Here is a 24,023-nt window from a genome sequence, read left to right as displayed (position 1 = left end):
GAGTTAAAGGTATAGCATATGATAAGTCTTAGAAATTAGCAACGAACCGGTATAGTGTTATAGCATAACAACAGCCTTAATTTACTGTAAAAGGCTAAGATATAGGCTCTGGTTGCGAACTGATAACTGTGTTTTGCTGTTTCCCATGACTATAGCACTTACATTTGCTTGCAAACTGTATTCAGTTTCCAGTGGGTAAGTGAGGGGGAATACTTTAGATTAGGGGGCAGGTTAAAAGATTTTATTAAACAAAAACTGGCGCATTTAACCGGTGCTTTTCAATATATTTTGCTATGGTCATAAGCTTAATGTGTTAATTTGATTTAATTTTGTTGTAAGAATATCACATATTAAAAAAAAACGCAAAACTTTATTACATTACCAACTTAACGTAATAAATACAGCGTAGTAAATTTATGTTTCTATATGAGAGCATTACAGAAAGTTTAATTTTTATATAAAACCTAAGTTTTCCAATCCCCCTTATAACAACATGCCCTTTGAGCTAATAATATCTTACGTAAGAGTCGGCCATACAGGTGGTTATAACAAAAAACACCGCGTTACGTGTGATACAGTTACAAGTGTACCTATCCATCATGCCCTGGCATTTATTGAGAGCCTAAAAACTCATTGGTTAAAGCCCTGCCAGGTTGCTACTTGAAAAGTTAATATGGAACGCAAACATTAGCATCAAAGATTTGCCATTATTTGATTAGTAATAGATCTCACCAAGGCAAACATCTCTTGATGAATGCTGCAAAGGTTGCAAGCAAGCTTGGACAGCAATGTGTCAATTTTACCCAATCTGTTACTATTCTAAAAGGGAAATTAATTTTAATAACGACCCTAATACGAAAATTGCCGTTTAGTTTTTCTCGAAGATTAGGCCGGGTCGTTAGAAAAATAAATAGCACATTAAAATACTTAAAAGAGGGCTACGCACGGTTACGTTACAATGCCTCTATTTTTCTAAGTGTCGACGTATGACGAATTTGTTTTCAAAACGTGTGACAGTTATGTAGGTCTGATGTACATATTCCTTTATTTAACTAGATGTGTCAATTTTAATAAGTCTTATTAAATTAAGATAATATTAGATCGTCATATATTATGTGTTAAGGGGTGGTTTATATTCATAACCTGTCAAACGTATCAAGAAAATTAAATTACTTTGGTTGTGATTTAATAACAGTCACACCCAGTATCTAGATTTTGATATAATCTAATTACATTCTTGACTGTTTTTTATCACATTAAAATATTAAAAACTCAAATTTAATGAAAATTGGAATCAGAGGCATGTTATTTGTAATTTATTAATGTAGAAAATTGCTTAATTTTTATTTTAGTATGAAGATAATTAAATAATATATTACATAAAGACTTTATTGTTTAAAAATCATGCTTAACAATTTTTTATTAAACATTCCGTATACATTTTAAAGCAAATTTTGTAAATCTAACAAAATAATATTTTACTAAATTTAAATAAAATATGTTAAATTAAAGGAACTAATTGGGAACGAGGCTATTTTATTTTTATTTTAAAATAAAATAAACAAATTTATATACACTTATATTTTTTTTATTTTTTTTTCACATTTTGTAAGCAAGCATATTTACAAACTACATACATAAATAATTATTTATATATGATATTATATTTTATCAAGTTCTATATTTTGGTTGGTAGACGTGGCTTTTACCATTATAGCGTTTTATGATATCTAAAGGGTCTATATTTATTTACATTCTGTACATTCAAAAAGATTTTTAAAGTAAGCAAAAATAAACAAAGTTTTTTTGAAGATTTAAATGAAATTTAAAGGGGCCAAAAAGTGAAAAGCAGGGTAGTTGAAAAGGAAAGAAGGGAAGAGACCAAGAGAAGAGAAGTTATCCTTGAGCTGAAGAAAAAAAGATAAGTTTTAGAATTAAATTGCAGTTAAAAGATAAAAAAAAATGTTGCTTAAAAAACAAAAAAAGATTTGAAATATAACCTATTGAACCTGTCTGATATTTAACAAATGCTTGCTTAGAATAATACAAGCAAATTTGCACCTACCCATGAAACTATCTGAGAATTGTCATGACATAATTTTTGCTATACTGCTTATACAGTAAAAAAAAAAAAAAGTTAAAATATTTCAACTAAACTTACATTTTGATTCCTTGACAGTGACTTCAGCCGAGCAGGAGGCCTCGCCCATTTCGTTGGTGGCAGTAACAGTGTACGTACCAGCATCACCTACTCTTGCTCGTCGAATTTCAAGTTGGACAATTCCTATAAAAAATGTTTTTACAATTTAATATTAACTGGCCACTAAAATTTTTGTTACAACCATAAAGCCAAAAAATAATGGTCTACAGCCTCAAGTGATACAACCAATTTTTCAAATTGCAAACCATACAAAATTTACTACTCAAAAATTGATCGCTTGTTTAAAACATTGCCAACAAAAAAAAAAGAGTTCAAGTTAATCTTTTACGAGGGGTGGCCTGGGTACAGATCAATTACGGAAATCCAATTTTGTTAATTACAAAATCCGCTTACCCATAGCCTGAGTCATTTTGTATTTTGGGTTGTCAATAATCTCAATTTTGTTCTTGTACCAACGAACTGTCGGTCTGGGGTGGCATTTCAAGGCACAGCTTAGTGTTCCGTTGTAGTTCTCGACAATTCTGCGACCGTTTAGGGTCTGGGTGAACTCGGGTTTAATTCTGAAGTCCATAGGTGCATAGTCTGGCTTTTTGTAAGTTGTTCCTGTAATATATTATAATTTGATTCACATCTTCAACAAACCAATATTTGTTTATTTTTGTTTTGTATGTAATAATGTCTCCAAAATAAGCTCACTTGATATGACAAACTGTATCAATAATCTCTTTGGTAGGCCTACTGAATATTCATTTTTTGTAAACTTGTTGTTTCAGTGGGTTTAAAAGGCGAATAAAAATGCACATTCTTTATATTAATTTACAAACCATTAATAACACCAATAATACCAGTGCAATTTGTTGATGTGTTTATACAAAACTTTGTTAATTCAATTTTTTGGCCAGACAGAACAAATAATCCTAGCCTAAAAATTGTGTTTTTTTAACTAGATTACACTAGTAAGTAAATACCCATAATCCTCCTTTACAAATTTACGGGGATCAATTTTGTTTATTCGACAAAAGCTTTTAATTATTTGTCTAAACTTGGTTGTATAATCAAAAGCTTTAGCAAGTTTTTTAACTTTGTTTTGGGTCTATATCCATTTCCTTTTAAATAGGGTCAATGTAAATTTGAAGTGTTTATTTTTGGTTTGTTTTAAAGTGCCTACTTTGCTAGTTGAATTAACAAGGACCTCACAAATAGAATTTAAACTTGGGTTCGTATTGTTTTTGCTGTCAAGGACTTAATTTAAAGTGCTTTTAACTTGTTAAGTTTAAGAAAATTGGACTAGTTTTAGTATAATATAAAATCTCTTTAAATTAAAGTGCTATATTTACAATTAATTTAAACAGGACAATTTAGAATTTTACTAAAAACTTGTTATTCTTATTAAAAAAAGGATATAAATATGTTCAGCCCAACTTAATTAAGAAACCTATATACTGTTTAATGTGGCAACAATTTTCCATATAATATTTGCAGTTCAAATTAGCACATCCACTTTTTATGATAAACCTAAACTTTCTTCTAAAAGTAATGCCACGATAAAATTTATCAAGGAGAATTCAATACAAAAGTAAAATTTAATGCAAAGGTAAACAATTTTTGCCATATAAGATCCAAAACTTTTTTTGCCATATAAGATCCAAAATCTTTTGCCATATAAGATCCAAAATCTTATATATTTTTGCCATATAAGATTAAACTAAATAACTTAATAATTGCATTAGGAGGTTAGAGTTGATAGGATTTCAGTATTACCCCCAATAACTTTAAACATTTGTGGTAGGGTTGTGTCATGACAGTACCAAAACTATATAAATTACACCAAGTATAAATACAAGTCAAACTTACTTTCTTTTGGAATATTGGCACTTTCTTTCGTTCCATTTGGTTCACCCACTCCGACTTCGTTGAAAGCTTTCACTCTGAAGAAGTAATTGTTACCCAGCACCAAATCGCTCACCTGACATTGTCGATGACGTAGCTTGTCATATACTACGTACCTGTGACGTCATAAAGCACGATTAAATTTTGTAATGACGTAGGATTTTATGATAGCCTTAAAATACTATTTTGTACAACTTTTTCAAACATTTAAATTTAATGACGTCATTAAAGTATTTTTGGGAAAAAAATTGCGTAAAATTTTTCAGAAATTTTGCAACAGAATAAATATATATATATACCAAACACGGGTGTTAACTTGAAGTTTAAAAGTGTTTTACACAATAACACTGCCAGCAAAACTTTGCCAAGTTTGTGATAATCAAATACGGATTAGGATTAACCTATGCCAGTTTAACAAAAGTTGGACTGTTCTTTTAAACTTTGACATGAAAATCAAGTATTTTTAAACTTAACTTCACCTCAATATGATTTTAAATGCGAGCAAGTGGTTTCCTAATTAATGAATTCAAAATATTATTAAAACCACAAGCCTTGTCACCAAAATAATTAACGTGTACAGAAATATTTTTCAGATTTAAGAAAAACGTAGAAAGGTTAAAAATGACTTGGCGTTACGTAGGCATAGCTTGCCTTACAGCACACTTATAGGTTAGCAAAGGCTAAATCAAAGTCACGAATAGGTCGCTGTTTAAAATTAAGCCACAAATCCGATTGTGTCCAAATAAAACAGTGAATGACCGCTAGACCAGCTGTTATCAATCACAGAAATATGTCATAACAGAAAACGCATTATGGGTTGAGTTTAGGCTTATAGGCAACTATAAATTTGACCTTAGTAAAGTTTACAAGTCTAATTACTTAAAGGTTAAAAAGTATTACAGAACCAAACCGACCAAAACAATGAGTGTTTTTAATATTAATACAAAAGCATTAAGTCAACAACTTAATAATTACTACCTTTGCCAAAAGAAATTTAAAGATAATATCTAAACCTTTTATTTTAAAAGCCCAACTTTATGTAAGCGCCTATGAAATAGTGTTGTAACTTTCTTAAATAGATTTGATTCCAACTAAAAGATTAGTTCAAGACGATTGCGGTTAATTCGTACATGAATTTTTCGTGTTTTGATCACACCGATAGCGAGTGCTTTGATCGGCACTTCGGCTTAAGTTTATTAATTACTCATTTGCGTGAAAATTTATGGAATTTGGTGAAATTGTTCTTATAATTATTATGATGCGTTTTAAAAGTCAGCGTTTTTAAAAAAATATTTAAATATTTTTCGACGTGTTAATTATTTTTAAATGCTTGCAACTTAAACATTTGCTAATTTCTAACACAACAAAAACAGTTATTATAACTAAAATGGTTAAAAAACACACAAAAAGGGGGTTTAATAAGTCCAAAATTTAACAATTTTTAAAAATATTCTGTAAATTTCATCTACACATAAAACCAAAAACTGTACCAAAAGTTAACACAAAAACTGTTTACCATTTCGAATATTTAAAATCATTGGTGTCAAAACTTTAACAACTTAATTAACCTTGCTACAAAATTTTGCAAGCCTTGTAGAAAAACAGCAAAAAACAAATACGTCATTCAAAATCCTGTAAACTATCCTTAAAAGGTGATCAATATACCAATCTTTAAGTTGCACCACACGCTAAATAGCGGTTTGCATTGTGTGCCAAAATGTCAAAGCTTAAAGGATTAGTGTTAAGGTTTACGTATATGTGGGTTGGTTGGATTAAGGGATTAGGAAGGGGTTGAACTGTAAATGTTAATTCATTATTAAACTTTATTGAGTTTTTAAGCCTAATTTTATTACTGTTTATTTTGGGTAAATTATGTATAATTTCGCGTTGATAATTGGTAGTTTGAATTATAAAAATTTTTTTTGTTATTATAATAAGTTAGTTTAATATCAATGATTACTGTTCAATCTTAAAATAAATATTATTGTCAAATGTCTAAAAATAGAAAAACGTTTTTAATAGCACTCTACAATTAACTAATTGATTATAATAATTAAATTTCTACTTCACCGAGTTAAGATGACCAATTAATATTTTTTTTATTAAAATCTTTCAGTCAAAACTTTCCAGATTATTAAAATTATTGGTTAAAATATCCGCACTGCCTTATTTATAGGAGAAAGGTTGTTTATAAATTATATAGTTTAAGAATCAGAATTTTAAATAGGAACTAATAATTATTTAAACTGCAATGACTAGGGAAAATTAAAATTGTAATATTTTTTGAAATATTAATTTAAATAAAAATGGCAATTGCTAATAGTATAGTAATATTTACTAAAAAAAATATCAATTTTATATAAATTTAGATAACGTTGTTAAAGATTTTTGTCCAATAATGACCTCATTTAATAAGGCTACGCCATCGAAAAAAAGATATGACATGAGGTCTTGGGTTCAATCCCCACTGCTCTCATGCTGTAGCGCATTTGAGTAAAGCGCTATAAACAATATGAACTCCTGCTGAGCCAACACTTAATCAGCAGAATAATTATCAGAAAATTATAATCTATAATATCCCAATCTGCCAAAGGCAACTTAAGACTGGGTCAGGGTAACTGATGTTACCCTATGTTTAGGTTGTAAAGTCGACCTTACCACATCAAGAATAAAAGATTTTAATAAAAATATGATATCCTAATAAAAAACTTAAACAAAAATTAAAAACCATTAACTGTTAATCAAAACATAAACCCACCAATCAGAGCTCCTCGCGTCTCGTTTCTCGACCACGTAACCCAGAATCTCAGAATTTCCCGAATCGCTAGGCTCCTCCCACTTCAAACTCGCCGAGTTTCCGATGACGTCAACAAGCTTGACTTGGCGCGGTTTCGACGGGATGTCTGTGACGTAAATGTGACGTCATTAAATTAAAAATGTTCGTTTATATATGTGACGTCATTGTTTTAATTTTAGTTGAAAAATTGTAAAATAATTGTTCAAAGTTTTAAAATTTTATTATTACGTCATGATAGACTGGATTTTACGTGACGTCATTTTTTTAATGACGTCAGATATTTCTAAGCGTCAATTTTAATATTGCTATTATAAAATAATTAAATTTACACCAGTTATTATATTTCTTAAACCTCAATTTAAAATTTAATAAAAGATGACGTCATTTATTTCAACATTGTGTTATTAACTTCACCTTTTACAACAAGAACACGAATTTAACATAGAAATTATAATAATTATATCAAACTACATAAGTCGTGTATTATCACCTTTTAATTATTAAAACTACGTAATATAATAACGTAATGGGTAACCTTGGTTTTATGATAATTAAATATTTAAAATTTATACATAAAATTTAAAGTTAATTTGAACTTTATATGCAATAAAATTTTTTAAGCCGTTGGAATTTTAAAAATTATCAAATAATTTTATAAATAATAAATTGTAAAATAATATAATCTCACTATAATTTTTTTATTTTTTTTGTGAAGGATTTTTAATACCGGTGTTATCCTCATCGTGTTACATTTTACAGTTACCACAACCGGGGTAATAAAATTCATGAACCCTAACCTTCAAAAGGTTATCAAAAATTTCGGAAATCCAAAACATAACGCAAAGTAATTTTACATAAAAATAGAAAATGAAATCATAAAATCGGATTTCTGTTCCAATGAAACCCAAATCTTTAAACGCGTGCTGTAACTCTATAAGATAATAGCATCCGCTTTTTAAAAATTATGTCGAATATAAAACCACGATCCGTAAACGACATTCATTTTTTCGGGCTAGGGATTTGTAAAATTAATCCTAATTCGCGGAAATTTGAAACAAAAACGGTTCAATTTTTTTTAGGGCTAAAAAGTGAGATTTAAAAAAAAATTTAAAAATTTTATTTTAATTTCAAACAAAATTGGTAAAGCTTATAAAAATAAAAATTAAAATTATAAGCATTTAAAATTATTTTATTTAAAAAATAACTTAAAAATAAAAAGTTTTCAAAAAAAACCATGTTTAAAAAAATTATCATTTTTCTGTAATTTTTTTAAATATTTTAAATATTAATGACGTAATAAAAAACTCTGACGTCCCTTTAAAGTTATTTTAAACGATCTCTACATACGCGTTAAAGTTAAATACCCCACAATTACCATAACTACGGCGTGACCCCGTTAAACCCCATTTTAAACAAAGGTCGCATTCGCTACGTCACGAAAGATTATTTATGACGTCACAACCGTTTGATTCGGTAATCGCGAAATCGTGTAGGTGGAAATTAGCGATGTTTTGGCGCGAAATCAGTCGTGAACCAAACGCTATTTGTTATTTCACGAATTAGAAATATGACGTCACAAACATAATTTTGTAGATTAAAAAAAATGTTTTTCTTCTTTTTATGACGTCATTTTATTACTGTTTTTTCTCATTTTATGACGTCATTGCACAAATGTTTTTCTCACTTTATGACGTCATTGCATAACTTTTTTTCTTTTTTATCCCGTCATTAATTTTAACTTATTATAATATGAAATTGACAATTAAACTTGTTTAATGACGTCACTTACCGATGACGGCGACCTCGACTTTTGACGTCACGATATCGTCACCAACCTTGAGTTCAAGATCGTAAACTCCGGAATCCCATCTCTCCGCCTTCCGGATGAACAACACGGAGCTATCTTTCGAGTTTCGAACGGCCACGTGCTCCTCGAGGGACTTCCCCTCTTTGGTCCAGGACAGCTGGGGCTTGGGTCGACCCTAAAGATTGTGATTTTAAAATTAAGCAAAAATATGATAGAATAAAATTAGTAAAATGGATACTAATAACTTGGTTCAAAATTTTTTTTATTCTTTTTTATTTTATTTTTTTTAATCTTAAAAATTTTAAAATACTGATTAATATATACAAAATTAAAAAAAATAGAATAAATAAAATAATAACATTAAATTGGGTAATAAAACCCACTAAAAAAACTTAATAAATTTAAAAACCCTTTTTTGGTATGATAGCAAGAAATGAAATGAAATATTTTATTAAACATAACTGAAGTAAATATACTTAATCATTTAATTTTTAACTATATACTTTGTACACTTGTACTTAACGGTCCTTAATTTGTGGAGAACCATAAAACACAAGTGTTTAATATACTTTAATATTTCATTTTTACAAATTACTTAAAAAAGAGTTGTACAAAACACAACTTTAACCTTTTACGACAAAAGCCGGAAATATAGTTGTTATACTGAATATACAAAACATATCCACGCATATTTACACAAAGCATACACGTTTGATAAATGATGTGCTAACCATGTGTGAAAACCACTAACAAATTTTTAAGTCGAACTTATAATGATGGATAACTTAATTGGTGCGCCTTTTTACAGGTTAAAATAACAAGAAAATTATGAGTGTAAGTTTGTGAAATATAATGGCTTAATTGTAGTTAATAGTTGAATTACATTTTCATACACTTTTCATATTAAGTAAATATTTTTAAAAATTTTTGAAAATTTTACCTTTTGTTAATTTTGTATATTATTGTTTAAATACGGTGCATAAACATTTTAAGTTGTAATTATAAAAAGTTAAGGGTACAAGATGCCAAAGTTTCTTTTTAATGCTATGTTTTTTAGGCTACATGAAATATATATTTAACAGCCTATAGTTTTTAAAACAAAAATTTTGCTCATTTTTTTTAGATTTACAATTGTCCATTTCTATATTTTATTATTAACAAATGGTTATTTTAAGTAGAAATTATAAAAAGTTTAGGCCACGAGATTTTCTAAAATGTTTAGGCCACGAGATTTTCTAAATACATTTAAAACTTATATATAGTCCAGTTTTTAAAACAAAAATTTTTATTTTTAAATTTAAATTTATCATTTTTTTAAATTCTGTTAAAGCAATTACAACACTTAATATATTAGTTGTTTCACCTGGTATGGAACGTTCACATGTAGCTTGGCTCCTACTTTAACTTTAACAGGTTTAAGCAGGTGACGGGGCAACACAATCTTTGCTTCCTCTGAAAAAATAAAAAGTTTGATTGATCAGACAACTTGTGATGTTAGAAATCAATTCAAAATACTTGTAAGAGGACCTAATGTGTAAAAAAAAATTTAAAGAAATTTCCTACCAAAAAATTTACAATATTTCAAAAATTGTTATGTCAAACTAAGGTAATAGCATTTTACACAATATTTTTAGAATATATCAATAACAACAATATATAAGAATAAAGTCTTACATATAATTATCACTAAGTTAACCACATATTTAACCATTAACACACGTATTCTGAATTACCAATTGTAATACATGTCAAAACTAAAACCGCTATGTAATACTAATCATTGTTTACAGACAGATTAGAAAGCGGTTTGGACTCTATATTGTAGATATAGACGCTAGATACGTGCTGCAGACATAATCTGACGGATTACACATTAATAGTGGAGATTAATCCGAAATGCTGGTAAATATTTTGACAAATTTTGCCAGGCCAGGTGTTAAACCTTCAACCATAAAAAAATTTATATTTTTTTTGACAATTTTGTTATTCATAAAAATTGGGACTCTGATTTTGGTGATGTTTTTTTGCATTTGAGGTGTTGTAAATGTGTATTGTTTAACATAATCCAATTTAAGTTTTTGTTTTTAAAATATATGCCTTGCAATCGTTCTTTACAAAGCAAATTATATTTTTCCATGCTTTTGTCAAAATTTAGTAAAAAATAATTAAATACTCCATAAAAAAATAAAATCATAAGTGCATAGGTTAATAGAAAGTAATAAAGGTATCCTAATTTACATTGTAAAAGATATTGTATGTATAAAATACACACAAAGCAAAAAAAAACAAAGTGCCAACCAAAGTAAAGCATTATTCGTTTACTTACAGTATTTATTAAGCTTGGTTAATTTAATGCATTTTTAAATTCTAATATCTCGCGAATCAAAAACGAACCCGCAATTACGCTGGTGTTATCAGCCTTATAAAAACAAACAAAAGCTAGAAAAACTTGACTTTTTGCGACTGAGAACGTCAATGAAAATTAATTTGTTTTCAAGCTCAGGTCTAGTTTTTAGTATTCGTTAACCATATATGGTTAAAGGGGCAGTGTTATGTCAACTTAGGGCATAAGATATGTATCTATTATTAGGGAGAATTTGGCAAAATGCGTAAGGTGTTATTATTCATAACTAAAGTTAGGAAAAAAGGAAATATTATTGTGGTCCTTAGAATTTTTTTTAAAAACTGGGAAAAAAAGTAAAAAATATTTTTTGTTGACTGAAAAAAAATAATTTTTTTTTTATTTCCAAAAAAAATTGAGATTTACGAATTTCGGGGATTTATGTAATTCACGATTTAGCTATAATTGCTGATAGGTTCGAAAGCCAACAAAGGCGGAAATAACAAATTACGTATTACATTTCATTAAACAAAAATTGGCTAAACAAAATTGTTCAGTTTCATGCGTAGGTTTTAAACGAGCGATTAAAAATCTATCGTAACCGGGATTTAGGGGTAGGATTACGTTTTACCACGAATTGTAAGTAATTTGGGGATTTAGTATTTGGCCTAAGGAAATAACAAATTATATAACCTGATGACGTCATAAAAAATGCGAATCAACTTTATAAAAAAAAAAAAGAAAAAAATGTAATAAAGTCTTGATAATTTTTTGTCGAAAAAAAAAGAAAAAAGAAAAAAAAGAAAAAGAGTACCAAATGACCGGAAACTAAAATCCCAATTCCCCGAATTCTGAGAATCAAAATCCCGCCAAACAGAATTACATTCCGAGCCTAAGCCCGACAACATTAAAACGTAAACTTCAAAGTCTGATAATTACCCGATCACTTCCTCAGATAAAATAAAATCTCAAAATCTCGACCAAAACTCGCGAAATTAAACAAATATTTTGACTCATTTTTAATGTCACGCGACCGGACGTCCTAGAAGCCGAAAGTCGCTATTTATTGCGTGACGTCACGTCCTGTTGTTGAAGTTGAGTGATGACGTTACGTATTTTTTGGTCAGTCGTGATTTTGATCGTGTAGTACACTGCCGAAGGCGCGAATATACGTTGTTACGTCACAAATGATTTCGCGATTAATGGCGCTGTAAAAACATTGCGACTAACTTTTTCTCGAAAATAACAAAAAAAAAATCGTCACTAAAATAATATTTTCCTTGTAACAGTAATTTTCTGACCACGTGATCATATTATAAGTGACGTCACGACAACAGACTAATTGACCGAAACCGACTTTAGCTTTTTTTGCGTTGGAAACAAACAAAACAACATCCTGAATAGACAAACCGCGCTGTCAATCACATTATGACGTCACAAATTGATTATGCCGTCATAGAAGAAGTGTGGCTCGGTTAATTTGGCTTTTAAAAGCGTTTCGTTAAAAGGTTTAAGTTTTACAATGGCGCCTTAAATAATAAAGAAAAAAATATTTAGGTTTACATTTTTATATCAAAGTTATTAATAATTTTAATTTTTTTAAATCTATATCTAAGTATATTTGCTATATATACATAAGTCTAGGTTTAGTTTTATTTAAACCAAATTGTTTTATTAGAAAAAACATTAAACAAAAATTGACCGCCCAATGGTAGGCGCCACTGATTATGTTTAGTGTAAATAATTACGGTTTTAAAAACACAAAATTCGCACTTTTAAAATCATTTGGGATCCGTCAATTTAAGTTAGTTTTATACCCAAGCACAATGCGTGCTTATTCAACTTAAACCATAAATCAGTAATTGACCAATTATAAACACTGTTTTGACAAACTAAAAACGTATTTTTTTAAAGTTATAGTATTCGAGTTGCTATTTGTTGTACAATATTTAAAAAAATATAATAAAACTTAAAACAAAATTAGGTTTACAAGAATATATTGTAACTTTAGGAATAAAAGACGGATTAAAATTTATTTATATATAATACTAAATGACAATAAACAAACTACACATTTTTGCGGGTTGTCAAAAATTTTTAGCAAATGCCTTGACCGAATTTTGAACTATTCTAGCGCGCCTTTTCAACGAAAATTGAGCCTGATTAATGACTTCTGTGATACTTTACAGGTATCTATTTTAATCAAACAAGATCTGTTTGACAATATTAACTCTTTACCTATCATGGATAGTTTTGGTAGCTATGTATCAATGGTAGTAATCATTATTGCCACTGAAAGGGTTAATAAAACTTTGTGCTTCGTTGTTGTTTAGGTTTTTGTTTATGATAAAGTTTAAGTTAAACATAGTAAACAAGGCAAGTATTTATGTAAATTTTAGGGGCGTTTTGGGAATTTGAAAAACATCTTATTAAAAAAATTTCACCATCTGCATGTATTCATATATAAAGTATCCCCTGGTTTAAATATTACACTTAAATTTATCAAATTCTAAATTTTAAAGGCACTTGTTTAAGTTTTCAACGGTTCATAAATTTTAAAAAACAACGCAGATGTGTTATTGTAATTCAAAAAAGTTTGATTAAAAAGATAAAAATGACAAAGCCAAAATAATATTAACAGTACGCTTTAGTGCTAAATTAAATTATATCTAAAACAAAATTTAAACTAAAAGACTTTCCCTAAAGTTTATTTTGTGCAATTTTGAAACCTTTTTTTCCATATCACCTTAAGGTGATAGGTTTTTTATATTTTTTATTTGAGAAGGGTGTGTTTTAAAACGTGTTTAAGCTATTCTTAAACGCCAGGCTCAATGGCGAATAGTGTGGCAATGGTGTGGCTCGAACCCGTGATCTTAAACCCCGAAATTTTGAAAATTATTTTTTTCACACATAAATAGCTCACACACACCACCTACCGACAACAGCAGCGCAGACGACGGGTCCAACTTCAGCGAACGAACTTGATCCAGCTCGGTTGATGGCAGCAAGCCTAAAACTGTATTTTTTACCAGTAACCAGTTTGTCGAGCATTATTTTGGTTGTCGAGCCTGGCAACAAAGCCTCTGTAGGTCTGACCGGTTTCCAGGTATCTTCGTTCATCATTTGTTGTTCTAACTGTAATAAAAAAATTTTATTAGTTTTTGATGACGTAAATTTATGTTATATAAAATATTTAAATTATCTCAGGTAATTTTAAGATAATGTGTAGATTGACTAAGATTTTTATTATTGAATAGGTCTGTAAATAAGTTAATAAAACAGTTTTAAAAAATAAACACCGAAAAGGAAAGTGTTACCATCGAATTTAAAGGAAAACTGATCCTCTAAAAAAATGAATTTTAAGACTTTTTTTTAGAAGTAAACACAAAACTATTTGGTTTAGTCTACAAATTTAAGTAAGCCCAAAAACATAAAAAAATTCTTTAGTGAGATTCGAACCCAGTGTGAACAGATTCAAAATACAAAGTGTATAAAATAATTTGTAATACCAATTTATTCTAATTGTAATGCCTTAATAAATGTGCAAATACTTACTTGATAGCCATCCAAACCAGCTGCACCAATCTCCAAAGGTGGAAGCCAACTAAGTTCGATGCTTTCATCAGTTGTGGCTGAAACACGGAATCCAGTAGGCTCGCTACAGGGTGCTAGAGAAAAAAAATATTAAAATTTCAAAACATAAACAAGAAATATTGAGGTAAATTGCAAATACTTTTCGGCAAAAAAAAATACAAAATTTGATTTATTTTGCGAATAGATGAATTTATTATAACCGCTGGCATTTGAATTTAGATAAACGAAAAAGGAAATTATTTTTTTTTTACTTTAAAAAAAAAACGCACCTACATCGCATGGGGTTACCATCCAAATATTTTTCATTTGAACGCATCTGAACGAACGCACGAACTTACGACGGGGGGACGCCCCACGGGAGAGTCCCCCACTACAACGCGAATGCAACCGAAAACATGCTAAAAACAAAAAAAAATATTGTGGGCAAAAAATTTATGGACAAAAAAAAAGTAAAAAAAATTGACCCTTATTTTTTTTTCATTTTTCGGTTGCATTAGCTTGCGGTATTTTAAAACTTGAATGACGCCGTGTATTTATTAACGTATACTTAATTTGACGTATGTCTTAATTTGTGACGTCATATACTCACTGCTAATATACTCAACTTAACGTAAAAAAAAACAGAAAATGGCTTCCAGTGGTGATCAAACACAAAAAACCCGCGACCAAAAAAATCTTCTCCAATACCAATTTGAAAATCCTTACCTCTAAAATCTAAAATATTTTCTAAAACGTTAATTACATTAACAACTGTAAAAAGGCACAATTAAAAACTTACCTAGTGGGGTAAATGGAATGGAAGGGGGACTTGGGTCACTGAGTCCCACGGAGTTTGCAGCTCGTACCCTGATTTGGTATTCAGTTCCTTCGATCATTCTTCGTGCCTCGTATTCCAGAAAGTCCAGAGGTTCGACATTAAGTAAAATCCAACGTTCTGATTTGGTCTTCTTTCGTTCCAAGACATAACCTAAAAGAACAGCGAGTTAGATGTAAAATGTGTACTGTATATAAGTTAGTAAAACTAGTCAATGCTGCATTTAAATTGTCGTTATATGATTGCAACTCACAAATAGCATATGCCAGTGTAAGTTTAGGATTGTTTTTTTTTTTTATTTCAAAGCCTTTAAATTGGATGTAAGTAATATTATATACAGATTAAGTTAAAAAAAACTAATATAACAAATTATATTGAAATACCAAATTGAAATTAAATATATATATGAAAAGATACAATCCTTTTGTGGGTAGAATTAAAATGCGTTGAAGACTAAAATTATTAAAAAATTTTAAATCTGATTTTAATAAATAAACATTTTCAATTTAAACTTTATAATTTATTATATTATATAAAAATTTATATTAAACCTTTGAGAGGGCATCCTCCATTACAAGAAGAGCCAGTCCACACTACATTACATGTTTCAGCTGTTACATTAGAAACCTTGGGTACCGTCGGTGCAGTTGGGACATCTAAATAAATAAATTAAACTTTAGAAAATTTAAACCTAGATTTTAGTATTTCTTTTTTATATATATATTTATCCTCGATGTAAAAAGGTCGAATGCGTGACCTAAACATAGAGCACCATCAGTTACTCTGACCCAGTCTCTAGTTGCCTGTGGCAGTTTGAGATATTATAGAGACTATAATTGCCCGGTAATTATGCTGCTGATTAAGAGCTGGCTTAGCAGGAGTTTATACCGTTTATAGCGCTTTACTCATGGGCGCTACAGCATGAGAGCAGTAGGGATTGAACCCACGACCTCGTGGTAGTGTAGCAAGTATTCCTACCACTACACCACGCTGCCGGCCCCACTACTATGATGTTAAGCAATAAAATCTAATTTTACGTAAAAATGCCATGCAAACTACTGTCTTTAGGTAATCAATGTTTAGATCATGCAACTGTGTTTGTTGTATTGAATTCATGCAGACTTTGTTAGTTTTAATTATGTGCAATTAAGTTCCAGCTTTTACAAGGATTTAAAAAATACTATATTTATAAATTTTTATTTAAAATTTTAACATCAATATTTTATGCAAAAACATTTAAACGAATTATACAAAACTATTCTTTTAATTTTTTTTTAACGTTTTTTGCTGAAAATACATAACATTTAAAAATTAAACCCGACACCCAAATTTTGGTTACTCACTGACGACTTGAATCTTAAACTGTATTTCCTCCCGTTTAATATACTCCGAATCTGCTTCCTTTTTCCACACGAGGTCGCACGAGTAATCGTCCGAGTCCTCCAGTAACGCATCGCTGATCACCAGCGAGGTCACGTGATTATCGGTGCTCGTGTTTATCCACATTCGCTTGCCAGTGCTTGGAATTATTTGTGCTTTGCCATCCTATGCAAATTTGGTATTGATAAGTGATGTCATAAGTAATTTTGTCAGCCAATGTGACGTCACTTTTAAATCGTGTCCAAAGTGATAACTTAAGTGACGTCATAAGCGATACATTTCAAAAAATAAGCCAAAATAGTGCAATAGTGTTCACGTGATGGTAAGAGTTTTAAATTAGTGACGTCACAAAGAGCGATAGTGACGTTGTGCAAATAAAAAATAATACGTAAGTGATAGTGACGCAATCGTGATGTCATAATGTAGTGATAACTGACCGATTATTTTAACTGTAAACGTGGCCGACTCTATTCCCTCCTCACTCGATAAAGTGAGAGTGTAATCGCCAGAGTCTAAACGACGCGATTTGTCGATTATTAAGGTCGTGTGGTGACCGCTAGACGGCATGTCAGAGCGTACCCGAACCTTATGCGAACTGGAAAGTTCGATAAGCTGTTTAAATCGACATTTTATTTAACTTTAGGCTGGTCTAGTTGTAGTAAATTAAGGTTAAATTGTATTTAGATGTAGTAAATTAAATTCAATATAAATTACAAAAGCTAAGTGTAATGTTAACCCCACAACATTGCCTGTTCATTTATTATTTAAAAAAAATAAGTTGTAATTGTTTATTTTAGAAAAGTACACACATATACATATAAAAACAACAAATAAAAAAATGCAAAATTACCTTAGGTCCCTTTTTCCATTCTGGTACAGGTGCTGGCTCCCCTACAATTGGTATATCCAACTTCACTTTGTTACCAGCTAATACTACGATCGAACGATCTTTTAAAGAGTTGTCCAAGAATATTTTGGGAGGTACTACAGATTTGAGAAAGAATGTTTTATGAAAAATTAGGTTAAAATAAAATCCAAATCTATTTAACACATTTTACCAACTAACTGAAAATCTGCGTTTTTTAATTTTCTAAACAACAAACACTTTAAAACAACAAAAACATTAAAAATCAAGTGAATATTTATTTTATTTTTTTACTTTTATGTGTGTATGCATTTGCTATTGTTTTATTTTTTGTCTTCTTTTTCTGATTTCAACTTACCCTTTTTCTTCTCCACTGTAATGTGACCTCCGGTCATCTCCAAAGCGGCAGTGATCGAGCAAGGGTGATGGCCTTCAGCAGAGAACGTGTACTCACCTTGGTCACTCTCCTTGACTTCGCTGATGACGATTTTACGAGATTTACCCGTCTAAGAGACAAACAAGTAGATACATTGATACATATACCAGTACATAATATTGCTTTTAGGTAATACGAAAATAGACTTATTTAGGTTAACGTAAACTATATTAGATAGAAACACTAAGGAAAAACCCACAGTCTTGAGCAAGATGGAATATAAGAAAGATTAGATACTTGCATTAACTATAAGTTTTTAAGTTTTAAGTTACCTCAGTTATTTTGATTCGATCGTCAGCCTTAATCGGTTGCCCGTTTTTCGTCCAATTTCCTTTTACACTTTCTTCTGTTACTTCACAAAAGAACTCAGCTTGATCTTTGAAGTTGACCTTACAATTTAAAATGCACAATGTTTTTATAAAAAGTTACAATTTGTTGCATAAAATTGTAAACTTAATGCAATAAATTGTAAGTAGAAATTATAACCGCAAACCTACCTTGATTCATTTAAAAACATTTGTATATATTTCAGTAGTAATATCATAAAGTTTATGAACAAACAATTATTACAAAACATTGTACCTTCAAATCAGAGAATGGTTTGGAGATAAGAGAAGTTGGTTCTTGTACAATCAATTCAGCACAACTTGAACCCCCATTTGTTACAAACTGGTAGAAACCAACATCATCGTTGGTCACCTGAATAAAATAAAAAACAAATATTTACTTACTAAAAACAAAAAAGTAACTCATTTACAATTACATAACTGAGTAAGGTTTGTACAAAAGAACGTTTAACTAAAGTAAAGTGTAAGAATCTTATTTGTGCTTACTAAATATTTAAAATCTAAGCTAGATGAGAATTATCATACTATAATTAAACAGCCTATACCCTTTGTTAGATTAACTACATTTAGGAAAAATATATATTCAAAGACTTAAGTTTGCCATGAATATTATATCTAAAACCGAAATACAGAACATATCTTACACCATTGATTGAGAGAGTAACTTTTGTTCCTTCCTTTTTAACCACCAAATGATCATTCTGTTGAACTTCTACCCCGTCTTTCAAAATTCGAAATCTTGCTCTTTCGTTCGACAACTCGCAACTGAATTCGGCGTTCTCACCATTGGTTGTCTGCACGTCTTCAAGGCCTTTTACAATCGTTATCATTGGCTCTGTAATGTCGAATACCACAATAATAAGTGATTTGATAGTGTATTATATACAGTGAGTTATTGCAGTAGGTTTGTTGAATAGCCTAAGCAGGTGTCCTGTGCTATCAAGAATTTTTAGTAAGCGACTTACCTTGAACAAATACCTCGCATGACGTCACATCTTTACCCACAATGCAACCAAACGAAGCGTCGTCAGCTTTGGTGCAATTGTCCACAATCAGATATCTCTTGTTTGCTGTAAAACAATATCAGTAAATAAATAATCAGAAACTTTGAAGCGAATTAACCAAAGTTGTACAAAGCACTATGATGTCACTAAAACATGACGTCACCCACCTTTTGTGACAATCTGGTATGGTTTTCCAGGTGTGATCTCCTGTCCGTTTTTCATCCATTTAACTGTCATCTGCTCGTTGGCTACCTCGGTTTCTAAAACAATTTTTTCGTCCAAACCAACAGACATCGTTTCGGCCAATTTTTGAGTGAATGCTAAATATCAAAATTAAAGTTAAAAATTTTTAAAGATATCTTTGATGTAAGTAGTTCACTGTTAAAAAATTCGAAAAGTCTATTTCAGCCAGTCTTAGACGCTTATACCAATGTACATGTGTTCATTGAAATTTGAAATTTAAAATTATTAAAATTTCATTAAATGCTAGCATTGAAAATCAAATCTTTAACCCGACTTTGGATACTTCATTTCTTATTTATTTTTTACAGTTAAGTTTAAAAAATAATAATGTTAATTAAAAACTTCAAAAACATGACGTCACTAGTAACCCAAAATACAATGACGTCATTAAAGTAACTTACATGGCGTTTTCTTGTTGGATGTTTTGCTAAGTTGAGAAAGTCGTCTTAGCATCATTCTCATATCAAGTATTCCGAATTTGAACGCGATTGCATCATAATCACGAGTCGAAGCCTTCTTCAGCAAACTCCAAACATCCAACTTTCCATCGGTGCTTTCGTCCTTCTTGAAGCGTTCACTACGTCATAATAATATTAATTACGTCATGGTAAAATTGCAAGTTTTTTGTTTAATACTTAATATTTTTCAAGTTTTAATAATTATTTGCAAAAATGAAATACATATTACCTTTAAATATTAATCAATCATGTAAAAATATAAAGCATACACAAAAAATCACAAACTTAAAGAAAATTAATAAATAAAAAAAAATCTATTAAAACAACACAAAAAAAGTGTTCACTGCAAACCGGTTACCTTAAATCGTTCATTGTCTTTTGCCTTTGTGAAAAATTAAAAAAAAATGAGTTCATTTAAAAAATTAGAGTCGAAATGACATTAATATAAGATAAGGTATTACAACTTACACTTTCTTGAGTCGGTTTCGGAAGTCAACATCTCGTTGAACTTCCTTTTCAGATCTATAAAATAATTTTTAAAAAATATTTGAGAGATATTTTTAAGGTGTCAACATATACTTAAGCAAATAAAACTAATATAGATTAGATCACTTTACAGTCATCCAAATATTTTACGACCATAAAGTTAAAAAAGGTATTATCCAGAAGAAATCGCTTTTATCCAGAAGAAAAGAACTTAAAAAAATATAAAGAGCCTTTTTTTCCTGGGTTTGATGACCATGCCATAACATATTTAAAATCTTTATGTTAACATTAATATTTGTGGCATGTTTTAAATCATAAAATTAATTTTGTCATTATTTCCCGTCGCATTGATGTAATATTTACTGTCATTGATAATAACTTTGATTAATGTAACAAACTACAACTTTTAATTTTTTGTCATTTTTTGTTTAATAAAATGTTTAAGTTTAGATTAATACTTACGGAATATATCCTTTCTTAATTTCAATCTTATGTTCTTCTACAACTGGAGCTGTAAAATACATTATCAAATGTTAAAAAATGTGTGACTATACTTTGCAAGAGAAATTGTTTAAAAGTTATTTTTTACCTAAAATATTATAAAGCTTGTATACTTTACTATAAAGTGTTTGCATAGTTGTACATATCATTAAAGCATGCTTGTTTAAAGCAAAGCAATGCATTAATATATAAGCATAATAGCCCTTACCAGCATTTTTTAAATATATATACAAGCATTTAAGTTCTTTAAAACAAATTGATTGTACTAATGTACATGCAAGATGTTAAACGCTTTTCTAAGTTGTGCATATTCAGAAGATTACGTGCCACTTTTCTAAAGCTGTGGCTAAAGCTTTTATCTGTTAGAGCCTAATAAGGTTAGCATGTGCTATAATTATCCACTATCTTATTGAATAAGCTTGTAAGCATTAACAACTAATGTCAACACGTGCATTGGTATGTGCGAAGCTGTATCTTAACAAAATCTTATTAACGTACGTCCGACTTCGATTTCGAACTGACTTTCTTCTTCCCCTGTTTGGGTCGAAACCTTAACTTTATAACGACCCGTATCTGCTCTGAGGGGGTGTTTTAACTTCAAAAAAAACTCCCCAGTTCTTTCGTTACCCCACATCTCGTACCTATCACCTTTGCTTAATTCTTTCCACTTCCCCTTGATCCATATTACCTTAGTAGCGTGCAAAAGATCGGCGCCAACCACTTTGACACGAACTGTTACTGATTCACCTTTTTAAAGGTTTGCAAAACCACGTTAAATTTATTATGTTTTAACTTTTAATATATATATACTTTTTATATATACGAATGTATGTTTTATAGCCCTAAAAAGTGTGGCTTTGATGGCTTTGGTATATATATCAAGATATGTTTTGGTATATATATCAAGATATAACAACATAAATAACTTTTACAATATAACATAGTGGAGTTTCAGACATAAATAAATCATACAAAGAGTAAGCATTCAGGTTCTTTGTAAGTAAGTATGTTAAAAGTTTTTTTTTAATTTTTTATTAAATATCTAAAAAATAAATATAAAGATTGCCTGTAGCTATTTTAACGCATTTAGTGATATAAGATATTTTAAAATGTACACTTGAATCCTTGTAAAAATAAAAATGAAAGCAGACAAAAAGAATAATTATTTTACCTTCAGTAGTCGTTGCGTTTTCAGGCTTTTCAATTATTGCACCTAAAGTATAAAATACTTAATAACAAAAATATTGAATGCTTTAAGGTTTAATAGTTATAATTGATGTTTTACTACTTAGTCCAAGATCTAAAATTTGCTAATTCTTTATTAGGCTATGATCCAATGATTAGTATTAAGTTACAAATTTGTGGTTTTAAGGCAGATATTTTATGATAAATTATGACAGCTAAAATCTCTATGTCATTCAGCTTACTTTTAAACCTTATACCAGGGTTTGAAAACAGACAAAAACATTTACAAAAATTTATACTAATGTTTGTATTGTAAATTAGGCAAAACTTTTAAAAGTATTCTGATTTCAACTTACCTTGAGCTGCAGGTTGCTCGGAAGGTGGCGCCTCGGGGTTAGCGGTTTCCGTGGGAACTTTTTCAGCTGCTTCAGGTTTTACTTCCTGTTTCACTTCGGTTTTGACTTCTTCTTTTTTAGGTTCTTGTAATATAACAACAAACAGAATTAAGAAACTTAAGAAAATAAAAAAAAACTTAAGACATTCAAATTAAGAAACTGTTTGTGCACAATTTAAACAAAACACGTTGATGTAATATAGTAATACTCAATATATTAATAAATATAAGAAAGCTTTTGTGCAGCCAAACGTTTATTAGTCTTAAGAATTAACAATAAGACTTAAAAAAAAATAATTTAAAAAAGTCAATCGCCAGGTTAATAATGCCATTAATTATATGATACTTGTACTACTTTAAATTTAATATAAAGCAAAATTAAATTAAGGACTTGATTAGCCCCACAAAAATAGCTTTATGTTGATACCAGCAATTTTTCTATTAAAATTAACCTAAAACCAACCTGGTACTGGTTCCGGTTTTGGTTCTTCTTTTTTAACTTCGATTTTTGCTGGTTTTTCTTCAGCTGGTTTCTCTTCCTTCTTCTTTTTAACAACTTTCTTGACAACCTTTTTCTTTAAGATCTTTTTTGGCCCAAGATCTAAAAAAAGATTTATAAAAGTTGAACAAATTTTTACGTGATAAACTTACAGTTAAAAATTTTAAAACATTAACATTACTAAATCTTAAAAAAAATCTAACTTGATATTTAAAACATTATCAGAAAAAAATATGTAAAATTTTAATATTACTCCTAAAGTTGTCACAAAAAAAGAATTAAAAAAAAAACAACGTACCCGTCTTTCCAACACTCGACATGTTGTCTTGTTCTAATTACTTAACCAACACAAGAAATTAACAACTTAATTAACCTAAATCAAGCCTGATTGGATAAAAAACATAGCTTTAAGTTAATATTTCCTACTAATGTAAAAATTTTATCTGATGACTGCTATACCTTAGCATATTAATCAAGTAAATATGCTATAAGCAACACATCGAACCGAGTACTTCCAGTAAAAGAACGGAATACTTCCGAACCGAAAACTTCCAGTTAAAGTCGTTCCCAAAACTTATACAAAAATATGAATGTCTAACAATACTTTTACCTTTATACTTTTAACTGTACAACCAACCTTATAGTTAAACCTCGCTTGACACTAAAGCTGTAATAAAAAAGCAAGTAATAATTATAACATATGACTAACAACATTCCATATGCTGCGATAAGACCTTCGTCTGCGCCTGCAATTCCATAATCAGTCTCTTCAGTAAATTTCGCGACTGATAAAGGCAAGCCTATAATGAAGTGTTACTTAA

At 29.6% G+C, this 24,023-nt stretch overlaps 1 protein-coding gene across 1 annotated transcript; it reads right to left on the bottom strand.

The window, feature by feature from the left end:
- Positions 1-1,836: 1,836 nt before the first annotated feature.
- On the bottom strand, positions 1,837-23,522 carry LOC145750904 (myosin-binding protein C, cardiac-type-like). The gene is made up of 28 exons (XM_082566976.1): positions 23,501-23,522; positions 23,167-23,304; positions 22,666-22,788; positions 22,296-22,337; positions 21,623-21,871; positions 21,086-21,134; positions 20,606-20,659; positions 20,496-20,519; positions 20,081-20,256; positions 19,604-19,756; positions 19,398-19,502; positions 19,077-19,267; positions 18,668-18,784; positions 18,358-18,474; positions 18,008-18,155; positions 17,635-17,768; positions 16,748-16,949; positions 15,956-16,060; positions 15,369-15,557; positions 14,552-14,664; positions 13,933-14,131; positions 10,019-10,107; positions 8,638-8,830; positions 6,810-6,954; positions 4,016-4,167; positions 2,555-2,764; positions 2,162-2,284; positions 1,837-1,907 (listed from the first exon to the last, which is right to left on the bottom strand). Exons 1-28 carry the CDS (start codon positions 23,520-23,522, stop codon positions 1,897-1,899), a joined length of 3,573 nt encoding a protein of 1,190 aa, XP_082423102.1. The 3' UTR covers positions 1,837-1,896.
- Between the last annotated feature and the right edge of the window lie 501 nt (positions 23,523-24,023).

The sequence above is a fragment of the Corella eumyota genome, chromosome 4 (assembly GCF_963082875.1).
Source record: "Corella eumyota chromosome 4, kaCorEumy4.1, whole genome shotgun sequence".
Classification (NCBI taxonomy): domain Eukaryota; kingdom Metazoa; phylum Chordata; class Ascidiacea; order Phlebobranchia; family Corellidae; genus Corella; species Corella eumyota.
This window is presented reverse-complemented; position numbering and strand designations above follow the sequence as displayed.

What these genes read in the sequence shown, in the direction of transcription:
- LOC145750904 (XM_082566976.1), bottom strand. Translation starts at nt 23,522, where the DNA reads ATGTCGAGTGTTGGAAAGACGG. An exon ending in CGAGCAACCTGCAGCTCAAG is followed by an intron (nt 22,338 to 22,665) that starts GTAAGTTGAAAT and finishes TTTATACTTTAG; the next exon opens with GTGCAATAATTGAAAAGCCT. An exon ending in CAAAATGACTCAGGCTATGG is followed by an intron (nt 2,285 to 2,554) that starts GTAAGCGGATTT and finishes CATTTTTTATAG; the next exon opens with GAATTGTCCAACTTGAAATT.